General features: G+C 40.3%; 1 protein-coding gene across 3 annotated transcripts in view; it reads right to left on the reverse strand.

Moving 5' to 3' along the window:
• ACOT9 (acyl-CoA thioesterase 9) overlaps positions 1-14,282 on the reverse strand; it is an 83,224-nt gene that overhangs the window by 67,006 nt on the left and 1,936 nt on the right. For 2 of the 3 annotated variants that reach the window (XM_087726502.1, XM_014072762.2), the window contains exons 2-3: positions 13,310-13,401; positions 12,774-12,800 (exon numbers count right to left, since the gene is read on the reverse strand). In XM_087726502.1, coding sequence (XP_087582628.1) covers positions 12,774-12,800; positions 13,310-13,401 — 119 coding nt within the window. Of the gene's footprint in view, positions 1-8,573; positions 8,723-12,773; positions 12,801-13,309; positions 13,406-14,282 lie in introns of those variants that run through there. The other variant, XM_087726501.1, reaches the window with a different exon arrangement.

The following is a 14,282-nucleotide window of genomic DNA, read 5'->3' on the forward strand; positions in this document are numbered from 1 at the left end:
ACTGTCCGGGAATAAAAAGCGATGGGGGCTTCTGAGCCATTGGGAAGGACATGGCTCAGGACAGCCCCCACACCATAGGAAGGCATCACATGTCAATGTCAGCCCATCATTGTACTGGACTAGGACAGTTGTTGATGTAAGCATGGCTTTGACAGCCGCAAGCACATGGACTTCATGGCTGCCCCAGCGCCAGGCCACCGATCAGTCGAACAACCAATGGAGCGGCTTGGCTAGTGATGCTTTGTGGGGTATGAAAGGAGCATAGAAGTTGAGAAGGCCGAGGAACACCTGCAGTTCCTCCTTAGAGGTAGGATTGGGGGTGTTTCTGACGGCATCAAGTTTAGAGGGGGTGGGATGGATGCCCTGGGTAAAATATTCTTTGCTGTGCTTTAATTTCAGACCCGCGCCCCTGAAACGGTGGAGAACCTCCGAAGGACTTTGATAAGCCCTGATCGACTGCTGGCAGCAATCAGGACGTCATCAAAGTAATGGAAAACACCAGGGAGCACAGGGAGCAATCGCTCCATCAGGCTCTGGAAGATTCCCGGGGCTATGGAAATGCCGAATTGCAGCCTGTGGCAGCAGAAAGCCCCTCAGTGGGACAATGGTATGAGCGGCCGCAGCCTCGTCATCTACCAGGAGCTGCTGATAGGCCTGAGCCTTATCCAGTTTCACAAAGATGCAGCCCTGCCCCAAGGAATGGAGCAAGTGCTGCACTACCAAAACTGGATAAGGGTTTGCCTGGAGGCCTTTGTTGATGGTCAACTTATAGTTGGCGCAGATCCTAATGGACCCGTCAGCCTTAATGGGGACCATAATGGGGGTCTCTTGCCATTTGTAGAATTAATGTTCTAGTTACTTTCTTAATAAATCTTGTATAAACCTCCCTTGGCAACATGCTGTTCCTTTCGTATCTCACAAAAGCTTGAAACCCAACATCTGCTCTTTCCATCAGCTTATCTTTGGTTATCACTAGTGCTTCTATCAAGATTTCTCTCCTTATCTCCATCAATTTTTCTCTCTTTTCTTATTCTGTGCTTTGAAGTCTGGGGTAGAGTTCCAATCCATCCATCTCCCCTTTCCATATTCCACTCTTGCCATTGCCAACCACACTCATTTTGTTGTCAGAATCCACATTTTTCTTATCTCTTTGGTCATTTTTTTCTTCCATCTTTTGAACTCTGTCATCCACTTTCTTCATTTGGTAAACATCCTCAGTTTCTCCATCAGATTTTTCTGTTTTGTATTCCATATTCTCCAATCTCTTTTCAATTCTCTCTGTCACAACTAATAGATTTTGAATTTCAACCATAATCATTTGCAATATTAGAGTTTATTTTTCCTGCTGGGCCATTCTTTCAATTTTGCAAATACTGCCACTATAGGGCTTAAGGCTATTTTAATAAACTTCAAACAGGTTCATTTATTATCTTTCAAGTCAAAATGTTGTCTTCCCTCCAATAGCTAGTGATAGAACTTCCAAAAGGCACCTGTATAAACAACTTGTGCTCTTCCTACTATCACTGTCACTAAACAAACTGAAAGAACCTTGAATCTCAAATGATTAAAGAGAAAGAAGAAAAAACAATGTATCCAGCCTCCAGCCACTAAGTGGCAGTGTAACTGCTCTTCCTCCTGTTGTTACAACCCTCTTTAATCCTTCTTATTTTCTTCTTTATATTCCAAGCTTAAGAAAGAAAGAAAAAGTCTTAAATGGAGAAAAACAATCCAATCAATCAAATCAAGCAGTATAAAAAAAGGAGAATTTTAATCCATAGGTATAAGCAAAAGTGAAAAAAGAAGAAGAAAGAATTAATCCATTCAGTTTAAAAAAATAGGGAGTCCCTGCAAAAGTTCCATCCGTGAAAAAAAAAAAGAAATTAGAAACTGGATAACACACTAAGTTCAATGCAGATCAATTTCCTACAGTCTTTTGTCTTCGATCTTAACTTAACTTAATTTTTTTTCTTGGGTAGTCTCTTCCTCTAATAATAAAATTTCCTCACCAATTCGACACACTTTCTCTTTCCGCTTTCTTCCCATTCTGGAGCTGTCCCTTGAAGGAGGCAGTGGTGAGGCCCCTCCTTAAGAAGCCTTCCCTAGACCCAGCTTCTTTAGCCAACTATCGTCCGGTCTCCAACCTTCGTTTTGTAGCGAAGGTTGTCAAGAGTGTGGTAGCACATCAGCTTCCCCAGTACCTGGATGAAGCTGTCTACCTGGATCCGTTTAAGTCGGGTTTCAGGCCCGGATACAGCATGGAGATGGCATTGGTTGCATTGGTTGATGATCTCTGGTGGGCCCGGGACAGTGGCTGCTCCTCTGTCCTGGTCCTATTGGACCTCTCAGCGGCTTTTGATACCATCGACCATGGTATCCTACTGCGACAACTCGGGGGGGTTGGGAGTGGGGGGGCACCGTTTTATGGTGGTTCTCCTCCTACCTGTCAGATCGGTCGCAGTTTGTGTTGACTGGAGGGCAGGGATTGACCCTGAGGTGCGTCACTTGTGGGGTGCCCCAGGGGTCAGTTCTCTCACACCTCCTGCTAAACATATATATGAAACCACTGGGTGAGATCATCTGTGGTTTTGGGGTACGGTATCATCAATATACTGATGTTACCCAACTTTTCATCTCTACCCCAAACCACCCAAATGATGTCCTCGACGTGATGTCCCAATGCCTGGAGGCTGTGCAGATCTGGATGGGGAGAAACAGGCTCAAGCTCAATCCCTCCAAGATGGAGTGGCTGTGGTTTCTGTCATCCTGATTTGTGCATCTTGTTCCATCTTTGATGATAGGGAGAGAAATTTTAGCCCCCCCCCCGAGAGGGCCCACAATCTGGGAGTCCTCCTGGATACGTGGCTTAGTTTAAAAGAACACCTGACGGCCGTGACCAAGGGGGCCTTTTACCAGGTTCGCCTGGTGTGTCAGTTGCGCCCCTTCCTGGATCGGGATGCTCTGTGCACAATCACTCATGCCCTCATTCTTCCTTGCCTGGACTACTGTAACGCTCTCTACATGGGGCTGCCCTTGAAGAGCACCTGGAGACTTCAGCTGATCCAGAATACGGCTGCGTGGGTTATCATGGGGGCACCTAGGTGCTCCCATGTTGCACCCCTTTTAGGCAGCCTGCACTGGTTGCCGGTTGTCTTCCGGGTGCGATTCAAGGTACTAATTATGACCTTTAAAGCACTCCATGGCTTAGGCCCAGGATACCTGTGAGACCACCTACTGCCACCGGTAGCCTCCCACCATCCAGTGTGATCCCACAGAGTTGGCCTCCTCAGGGTGCTGTCGGCCAGACAGTGTCAGCTAGCGACCCCCAGGGTGAGAGCCTTCTCTGTGGGAGCGCCTTCCCTCTGGAATGAGCTGCCCCCGGAGCTTCGTATAATCCCCGACCTCCAGTCCTTCCGACGCACCCTAAAAAGTTGGCTTCTCCAGCAAGTCAGCCTGGCCTGAACAAAACAAAATAAATTATTGATTTTTGTTAATTTTAATCGAATTTGTTTTTTAACATGTTATTGTTAATCTTAATTGGGTTTGTTTTTTGGATATTCTATTTAATTTTTTTTAACTTTTGTAATATGTGTTTTTTTTTAATGTTGTACGCCGGCCTGAGTCCTTGGGAGAAGGGCGGCATATAAATCCAATAAACCAAACCAAACCAAACTTCAGCAGCTTCATTAGCTGTGTTTCTGTTGCCAGAAAAAAAGGCTATTCCTGGATCTTTCAGGGACTTTGAGGTGTTCCTGAGATCAGTAGGAGGTGTCCTTCTCAATCACTGTCTCTGCGGGATGGACCATCCAGTGGCAGGAATTCAACTGCAATCTCGGACCACCAAGATCGCACATTGTGCCATCGTGACGTCAGCTCTCTTCTTTATAATTCTAATTCTTTTGTAATCCATTTAATATATTCATTTTGTTTTAAAGTTTGTGGGTTCAATGTCTATCTTCCTCTCTTCTTTTTTTGCCCTTTCCATATTATTACAAGGAGATTATGGTCTTCCCAGTTATTTGGCTGAATCTCTATCGCCTCTATTTCTTTACCTAATTCTACATTTATCCAAATCATATTGATCCTTGACCAGGATCTATGAGGGTTAGAATAGAACATATATTTACTTTCTTCTGGGTTAAGGGTTCTCCAAATGTCTATTAAATTTCCTCTACCATTTTGAAAAAGGGTTTTGGAAGAGTTTTCTTTTTTAAAAAAAATTTCTGGTCACTGGCATAATCCTTCTTTATATCTACAATTGCATTATAATCTCCAATTAAACATATATTCACTCTTTTCTGATCTCTATGATCTTTTCACGGACTTTTCTATATAATTCCTTTTGATTCTTATCAGGTGCATATATAACTGCAAGCAACAAACTTTTTTGATCTAAAATTATCTCAATTATCAGTACTCTTCCCTTTGTATATGCATATATTTGTTTTGCTTTTATTCCTTTCCCGCCACCCCTTTTTTCCCTTCTGCCAAAACCACATAGTTTCCCCAATTTGTTACATTGTAAATATTTTTCATCTTGCTTCTTAATGTGTATCTCCTGGAGGCACACAATTTCCATTTCCTGTTTCACTAATTTTGTGAATATTTGTTTCCTTTTGACTGGAGAATTAAGTCCATTAACATTTAGTGAAAACACTTTCAGTTCATTTTCCATTCTCTTACTGTTGTGCCAGCCGCAGTGTTCAATTAGACCTTGTATCTCTTTGTGTTTTTGTTCTTACTCCTTCTTCTTCTTGGTATTCTTTCTTTTCCTTACTTCTTTCCTCCTGGTCTTTTCCTTTCACAGCCTGTTGGTCTTCTCCTTGGGTCATCTGTTCTAATTCCTCCCTGCTGCTATGCTCTTTCTCTGATCCAACGAGTTGGTCATAAAGTTCTTGTGCCTTGTCTAAGGTATCTACTTTATTTTTTTTATCCTGCTAGGATACCAACACTCCTTCCAGGGTTAACCATCAGAATAGTATATTTCATTTATTCAGCAAAGTTGGCAGAAATTGATAGCTCTTTCTTTGTTCTCGGACTCTTCTAGGAATTTGTTTCAATGTTATGATTTCTTTATCCTTATATCTCATCGGTTCCTCTCTTAATAATTTTGTAGATAATGTCTCAAACTTTCTTCCAGGCAAATCATATGTGAACTTCCCTCGGCAACCTATGATGTCTGGCGTAGTTCATATATACTCTATAGACTTCATCCAACTCATTTAAAATCTCTTGTTTATCCCATTGAAGGGATTCAGCTATCCACTCCACCATTACCATTACCAGGTCTTCTTCCTTAGTCTCAATTACATTTTTGAATCTTAGGTAAAATGAGGTCCATCTCTAAGTGTATCAACGAATCTTCTAAATCCTTATTCCACCCTATCATTCTCTGATCCACCAATTCTAATTTTCTTTCTCTTGTTCAGTTCTTGTTTCAATTGTTTTTATTCTTTGATTGTTTTTCGGGATCACTTCCTGTATTGAGCCCATTCTCTCATCCAGCTTCTGGATATCACTTTTCACTTCTCTTTTCTCTTTTCTCATCTCCACTTTTATCTCTCCATGATTTTTGCATATGTTTTCTTGGAGCGTCATCATGGTTTCCTGGATCATTAGTAAAGTGGATTGCATTGCTTGCATATTTGGTATGGTATTCAATTTTTCTGTTGTGGACATTCCTTAAATCAATCTCTGGTTGGATAAAGAGGCAATTCCCACCAATGGAGTTGGTGAAGTTTTCTTTCCTGTCTTCAAGGTGGTAGTTGGGTTCCACTACAATACCGCGAAGCCCTTATCTGCGGAGACATAAGCGCGAACCCTAATCCGCGCCGTCCGAATCGCTAAAGCAAATGCGACCTTACCACGCTGACATAAGGGAGGAGGGCAAATCCATGCCTTCCGAAGCACTCAGCACCCTAAACCTAACCCTAACCCTAACCCTAACCCTAACCCTAAACCTAATCCTAAAGCAAACCCCTAAACCTAATCCTAACCTTAATTTAAATTATTAAATTTTCTGCCGCCGTGCTGTTTTAAAGCGCGCTTTTGTCACGCGGTGATGACGTCGCGGCTTTAGCGACACGGTTTTATCACCGCTATTTTGACGAGCGCAGTTTTGTCGTGCCACGGGTAGTTCTGGTATTTGTCATCTCTTTTAGGATTCTATGCTGCTCTCCTAGAATTCTGTATATGTTCTCCCAGATTACCATCCAATATATTTACCTTAATAATGTTCCCTCAGGCTTTTCCTCCTTGCCCTCTTCCACTCCTCTATTAATATTCTAAGTTATCTATCTCTTCTATCCCACTGCTATATTTAAGTTATAGAATATATATTATATTAATTTCCACTAGTTTCTTTCTTTCTATATTTATATTCTTGATAGCCCCTGTTCCTCTTGAATCCTATTTCATTCTACCTTCACTATGTGTCTGTGTGCACACACAAACATTAAACCTAGAAGATAAGTGGGTTAAACCCAAAGGTTCTGTCAGATTTTCTTTTCCTTTATCCTACTGTCTTTAAGTATCAATTAACTCCTTAACATTAACTGCATAATTCTTTATTCCTGTCAGAAGCACCTTCAAAGTATAAATAGATAACATTCAGCATTGAGCAAATAAAATAGGTACTATATAAAATAAGTCATAAAAATATAGCAAATGTAAAAAGTATGTAAAATAAGCATGGTTAAAACTAAATGCATGATAAACAACTTGTACATTATTCTGAAATCCATAGTCTGTGTCTGAAAAAGACTGTATCACACATCCCAACCAATCTGTTCATTACAGAATGCTAAAAATAGGTTTCCCTGATCTTATCCAAGTAAATACACAAAAGGAATTTTCTATATTAAAAAATAGTGGGTGCAGCAACCAGATCCCTTCTTGCTGAGACTGTGGGAGCAAGCAATAGTAGGCATTGTAAACATGTGAGCAGATGCTAAAAGCAGCTGCATCTTTCCAAGGACTGTGCAAGAAGAAAAGCATTTTGTTTGAGATATTTCTGATAGATGCTATATGCATATGTACCAGAAGCACCTATTTTCCTTTCAATGTGAAGCATTGCACATTTCTGCTAAATTTACTGTGGAGAAATAGAAGAAAATTTCAAATGGAAAATGAAATTATCTGATCTCCTCATTAACACCAATGAAGAAGGGCAAGTAAAGGATAAGAGCCGTTTTTGGAAGCACTTTTGGCTGCTTTTCTTTGGCCAAAAACATAAGTGTCAGATCCATAAAAGTGATACTGCCATTCAATTGAGAAAAGGGGGGGCTTGGAGTTGATTTATTAGCAGTGCCTGTGATAACTGATATTTTACAACTGGTTTCCTGGTGCCGAAGTGTCTTGAGATTCCCTCACTTTTTGGGGAATGTTTATGATGGCCATGTTAACTTTAATGTTTAACAGAAGATAGCCATGGGAATGTATGTTTGTTTGGTTCTCAGGGCAGTTGGTATTAGAATATCTAAGATGTTTGATTAATTTTCAACAGGATAACTGGACTGAACTTATACGTTTTGCGGAAGTGGCATTCAATAATTCTGTACACTCAAGTACTGGTTTTACCCCTTAGAGTAGCAACAGGCCAGGAGTTCAGCCCCATGCCTGAACTACCCACAGAAGACTCCACTATCCCCTCACTTAAGCAGTGGATAGACACTTTACGAAACACATGGCCAGTAGTTAGATTAGCTTTAGAGGAAGCTAGAGCAGCTTTTAAAATTCAAGCTGACAAGAAAAGACTGGAACCCAAACCTTTCCAAGTTGGAGATAGAGTATACTTATCTACAAAATTCCTGAAGTCATTACAGCCATCAAAGAAATTAGGGCCAAATTTCATTGGACCTTTCCCTATCACTAGGGTCATCAATCCAGTAACAATAGAACTACTCCTTCCAAAGACACTCAGGCAAGCCCACCCAGTATTTCACATTAATTTATTCAAATGAGAGGTAATCTCATCACTCAGACCACCTGCACCTACATCACAGGTTCCCATCATGATAGAAGGTGAACAAAACTTTGAAATCATGAAATCCTTCACTCTAGGATCCACAGGGGGAAAACCCAATACTTAGTTGCTTGGAAGCATCTATCCTCATTCCAAAATGAATGGGTAGCTAAACACCATGTTAGGGCCCTAACAAATTTCACTCCCAATACCCTGACAAACCTTGTTAAAATACTATGATGGAATTTTTGTTTCTATCTTTTCACAGATAAATCTCTCCTTTTTCTAAGGAAGGCAGCATGTCAGATCCCTAAAAGTGATACTGCCATTCAACTGGGAGGAGTTGATTTATTAGTGGTGCCTGTGACAACTGATATTTTACAACTTGTTTCCTGGCGCCAAAGCACCTTGAGACCCCCTCACCTTTTGGGGAATGTTTATGATGGCCATGTGGGACGGTTCACTTTAATGTTTAATAGAAGATAGCCATGGGAATGTATGTTTGTTTGGTTCTCAGGGCAGTTGGTAAAGGAAACATCTTCACACTTGTGTATTGGCTAAAATCTGCATTCTAACTAATGGAAGGGGTCTCTACTGCTTTAATTCTACTCACATTGCCTAAGGAGATTCAGACGTTGCTTTGAACTTAAGGGTTTCCTTTCTACTTAATAAAAACTTCCTTTTGAAATACTCCATTTCAAGAGTCTTCACTTTCTTAAGCTAGGAGAGGCAATCCTTACAATAAGTGCGATACAAGATGTCCTGAGAAAGAAAAAAAGAAAATAAGACCAAGGTAAGAAGTGGAACAAATCCTCTAAAGAAGATACAAATAAGATGGATGGATGAAATAATATATAGTTGGACCTGACATTAATTACCAAACATTTCATATCTGCCAGAGAGGATCTTTCATTTGCTTTGATTGGTCAGCAAAAAAGGGAATGTATTCCACTGGTAGAAAGCAGGTAAGTGCATAAGAACTTCTGATGGATAACAAACCAGTCTACTAAGATTTAGAGTTCAAGTTCTCATCTAAATATGAAATTTGGGACAGCCACATTTTTTATCCCTCTAGGGAAGAAAGTAGGGCGGACATAGCTTTTGAAGCGCTCAGAAGTAGAGATAGAGATGCAATAAATAAATAAATTGCAAGCATAGATCAAGAAGCCAAGAGGATATTCCAAACATTAGAAACTATGTGATTGGGCTTGATAAATAGACACTTACAGCTTGAAAATAAATGAGTAGTTGCGATCAGCCTCTCCTTTCCCCCCCCCTTCTCTCCCTCAGGGTTGCCCCACAGAAGCCTCTCCTCTCCCCCTTCTTTACTTCAGCCTGGCCCCATTGATACTCTCCTATCCTCTTCTCTCCCTCAGGCTTGCCCCACTGAGGCCTCTCCTATTTTATCCCCTTGTCTCTCTCAGTCTAACTCCTTAGCATTGGAGTGTTTTTCAGGTGGGGAGAGGGAGTAGAATGTCTAAACTCCCAGCCCGGAAGTGGGATGAGTCATGCACTGGCCACACCTACACCCAAGTGGCAGTTGGAACAGAGTTCTTTTCAGGTGGGGAGGGGGAATAGAATACCTAACTCCTTAGCATCAAAGTGTGTTAATAATAATATAAGAAATACTAATGATCTAATGGTAATTTCAAAAAATCTTTTCTTAGCGAGCACCTAGAAACCAAGAGGAACATACATGGCAAGTTTGTAGTTTGTAGGCTTTACGGTTCTGGAGATTTTGTGATGATGCGTGAGTGATATTGGGCTTTTATATATATAGATTATTGGGTAGCTAATCAATTAAAAAGGGATGTGGTGGCTCAGTAGCTAAGATGCTGAGTTTGTTGATTAGCAAGATCAGCAGTTTGGCGCTTCAAAACCCTAGCGCCCTGTAACAGAGTGAGCTCTTGTTACTTGTCCCAGCTTCTGCCAACCTGGCAGTTCGAAAGCACATAAAAATGCAAGTGGAAAAATAGAAAAATAAAATTTGGTGGGAAGGTTACAGCATTCCATGCGCCTTCGGCATTTACTCATGCAGGCCACATAACCACAGAATCATCTTTGGACAGCGCTGGCTCTTCGGCTTTGAAATGGAGATGAGCACTGCCCCCTAGAGTCGGGAACGACTAGCACATATGTGCAAGGGGAACCTTTACCTTTACCTCTTAATCAATTAAAGGTGGTCCCAGATATTATAGAAGCAACTAGAGATTTAATATGGAGGGATATGGAGTTGAAATAATTAAGGAAAATAGGTGATCTTATAGAAACATTGGTTAAAAAAAAGATATTAAAAATTGCTAGGATGATTCAAAATCCCTTCTTAAAAAATTTGATAGAACTATGGAATAAATGGAGATACTGCCAGGAATTTCTCCTTTAACACTGGTGGTAGAAATGGAGAAATTCCCTAAGATTGGATTGAAAGAATGGATCAGTAAAATAAAATAAAATCAGATATGTACATGGGAAGACTGGAAGAACAAGATAAAGAATATAACACAACTAAAGAACGTTTTAGCAGATATTAAATTAAATTGGTTGAATTTAATACAATTAGAGAAATGGATAAAAGTGGAAGAAAGATTGAAGAAGAAAGATAAGCAGTTAAAAAATTGAAATGATTATAAAAGAATGTGAGATGAATGAAGAATATATATGGGAAAATATATAGAATATTAACTGAATTAGAAGAGCAGGCAAAAGGTTTAAAATTAATTTGGGAATCAGATTTAGGAGAAATAAATGATAATGATTGAAAAATATTTGGAATAGAAGAATATATAAGAACATGTCAGTTAGAGTTAAGGAAAATGGATATAAAGTGATATGGAGGTGGTACCTAACACAACATAAATTAAATCAAATAGATGATAAATATACAAATATTTGTTGGAGGTGCAAGAAAGAGGTTGTAACATATAAACATATGTGGTGGGATAGTGAAAGTGCACAAAAATATGAGACAAGGCGTTTAGAGAAATTAGAGTACTTTTGAATGTAAATTTAGACATGTCACTAAAATTTCATTGCTGTTGCTGGTGGAAAAACAGGATATAAATGAATCAAAAAATGAATTGATTGGAAATTTGATAATGGCAGCTAGATTAGTGATAGCTAAACATTGGGACGAAATTGGGATATTCAAAGAAATGAGTTGTATAATGAAGTTTGGAGTATGGCAACAAATGATAAATTAACAACGGAAATTAAATTTTAAAAAGGGATGATCAAAGCAAACAGTTATAATGAAATATGGGGATTTATAAAATCAGTGTTGGTGCAAGGCAGGGACGTGCAGTCACTAGAGGCAAGGGAGGCGGAGCCTCACCAGTCTCCTCAGGAAAAAGAAAGAAATTTAAATATATTTTTTTAAATAATTAAAGCCAAGATAGTTGCTACCAGATTCCAGCTCACAGTGGCTTGGTGTCTGCTTAGTGTTAACCAAAGCAGGAGGCGAGAGAATTCGGGGTCTCTTTTCCATAAGGAATTTTTCGCCTTCTAAAAGTTAATAAAGAGTTAAAAGGCAAAGAAGTTCAGATGGAAAAGAGGCACTAATTCTCCCGCCTCCTGATTTGGAAGCAGCCAATCGTGTCTTCTTGAGCACGCTTACGTTGGGCGGGGCGTGCTTCAGAGGAGAGAGGAGTGGGCGAGAAGGAGGAGGCTGCCTCTTTGCTGCAGACCTGGGCGCTTGGCGGCTCCCACGATGCAAAGTGCCCCACCATCCCCGATGCTGCCGCCCGCTGCCCCGGCCTGCTTCTCCAGGCTCTGCCGCTGGAAGTCCCGGATCGCCTCTGGGGGAAGGCTGGGTGAGAAGCAGAGCGAAGCTTCTCTGCGGCCTCCCGGCGCTGCCCAGAGGCTCTTGCAGGAGCACGTGTCAGCAGCCGGCGGCCTGGAGCGGCCCCGGCTGTGAGACAAGGGAGCACTTAAAGCAGCCGCTGCCGCCGCCACCACCACCACCCCTTCGCCCGGCGGGGTGGTGGTGGCGGGCAGCGGCAGCGGCTCCTGCAAGAGCCTCTGGGCAGCACCGGGAGGCCACAGAGAAGCTTCGCTCCGTTTTTCACTCAGCCTTCCCCCAGAGGCGATCCGGGACTTCCAGCGGCGGAGCTTGGAGAAGCAGTGGATGCAGGCCGGGACAGCGGGGGGGGGCAGCGGGGCACTTTGCATCGCGGGAGCCACCAAGCGCCTTTGCTGCAGACCCAGGCGCTTGGTTGCTCCCGTAATGCAAATTCCCCCCCCCCGCCGAGGCCGACCGCTGCCCTGCTGAGCCTCACCAGGTATCAACCTCACCGCACGTCTCTGGTGCAAGGCAAAGGGAATAAACCTACTCAAAAATATATGTTGTTTTGGAGGGGATAAGGGCACAAATGGAATATATTGTATATCTTTTAGTTGTTAAAGATGAAGAAATGTAAGGGGGAAGGGTCTCTGGGGGATGGGGATGCACTGTAATATTAGCTTTTTCTTTTTTCTTTCACTTTTTTGGATTTAATGTATATGTACTGTTTGTATTATTTGCATTTAAAAAATAAAAAAATATTTAAAAAGAAGCCAAGAGGATATAAAATTTTAGGTGATTAACTAGTTATAGGTTAATTATGAAAAACAGCACACATACATAATTTGCATTTTGGTTAGTAAGATGTTTCATTTTCTTAATAGTATAAACCTTTTAGAACCATTAAGAGGAATGATTCAGAATTGCCAGAAAATATGAACTTAGGTTTTCATTAAACCTCCAATAAAGAAAGAAGAAGCGTAACAGAGCAGACAAACAATCATATTAAAAAGCATACAGGTTACCACCACATACCATTATTCACATGAATGGGGAAATGTCCTGTGAAAGAAAGAAAAAACAATTAGACTATCAGGGATTTTTTTTTAAGGGAAAAGGAAAAACAACTATTATTTCTCAAGTCAGTCACACAAGATGGTATGCTCAAGTACATATTAATATATTCTGCAGTACTGATAACTTACTTCTATCTCAAAACTAAAATTAATTAATTTCCAGGCAAATACAATATGGCAGAAAATCAAACTGTATTGAGTTTAATTTTTTCTTCAGTTTCATATTCCCATATTTTTTTGTTTCATCTAACTCTCTGTTGGCAAGAAACATTTTTAATTACCCAGTAAGATCTGCCTAAAATATATTTCATATAAAAAGCTTTGTCACTAAAAACTAAAAAAGAATCCTTATTATTTTATTTTTCTGGTTAATTCTACAGCATCTAAGAAATAGGTAGATAAATCACTAAATGCAAATTACTGCATAGTTTTATAGGAAAAAGAACAGCAACACAGACAATTATAGCTTTCTGAATTTCCTATCAGTTATATTACCTTCTTCCATGTTCTGAATAACCTGGGAGCCACTGCCAGATGACGTCAGCATCCTGAACAGGATAGGATGGGCCTTGCTTAATGAAAAACATCTGCATCAAAAGAAAAATACAGAATTATCAATAATACTAGCGTAGCATTGGACTCCTTTAATCCTAGATTCAAGTCAATACATTGAATGGTACTATCTTCTTCTATTTTAATGTCCTCCAGAAATGTTGGGATTACAGCCCCCAAATTCTTATCCAGAGTCACCCTTGGAATACCTTAAACTGGCAATGTGCAAAATAAATTGCCATAAAACAGATATAAATTGTGTCTGCTTGCTACTTTGAGTTATTTATAAAAATAATAAAGGTGATATATCAATTAAAAAAAACCACATACAATGGTGTAACAGTTTCAAAAGGGTGATCATCATCACACTTATGCAGAATCCCATAACCTATTTAATCTACATCCACATATAATCATATGAGTAAAGAATTTGCTTCCCAGTGATTGAGGGGGGAAATATTTCAAAAGCTATCCAGAAAAGAATAATTATCAAACATATCAAAATCATTTTTTTCACTTGCACATGGAGAAAGAAATGAGATGAGACAGCATACTGCACAGGACTGTATCTCCCTAGCTTCATAGGACACATGCTTGGAATTCACAAGAATCTTTGCACAAAGAGGCTGTTTCCAGAGTACTCCTAGGAACCTGTACACTATTCTTTCCAGAATTATAAATAAGCCTTCTCTGAGATTTCATCTGACACCAGACTTCATTCCAGTATTTGAGATTGTTAGCACAAAGCAATTGACATAGCTGAATAGGGTATAAGCTTTGACTATTATTTCCACTTAGCTATATGCCATTTTGTAGCTTTTCCCCACTATTGGATTAAATTTTAGCCTATCTTCTTTGAGTTGGCCAAAAATATTGCCATTCAAATTTTGTCCAAATTATTTCCTCCATTCTGGGC

The sequence above is a fragment of the Thamnophis sirtalis genome, unplaced genomic scaffold (assembly GCF_051295495.1).
Source record: "Thamnophis sirtalis isolate CommonGarterSnake01/CBP01778 unplaced genomic scaffold, rThaSir2_p1.2 scaffold_12, whole genome shotgun sequence".
Classification (NCBI taxonomy): domain Eukaryota; kingdom Metazoa; phylum Chordata; class Lepidosauria; order Squamata; family Natricidae; genus Thamnophis; species Thamnophis sirtalis.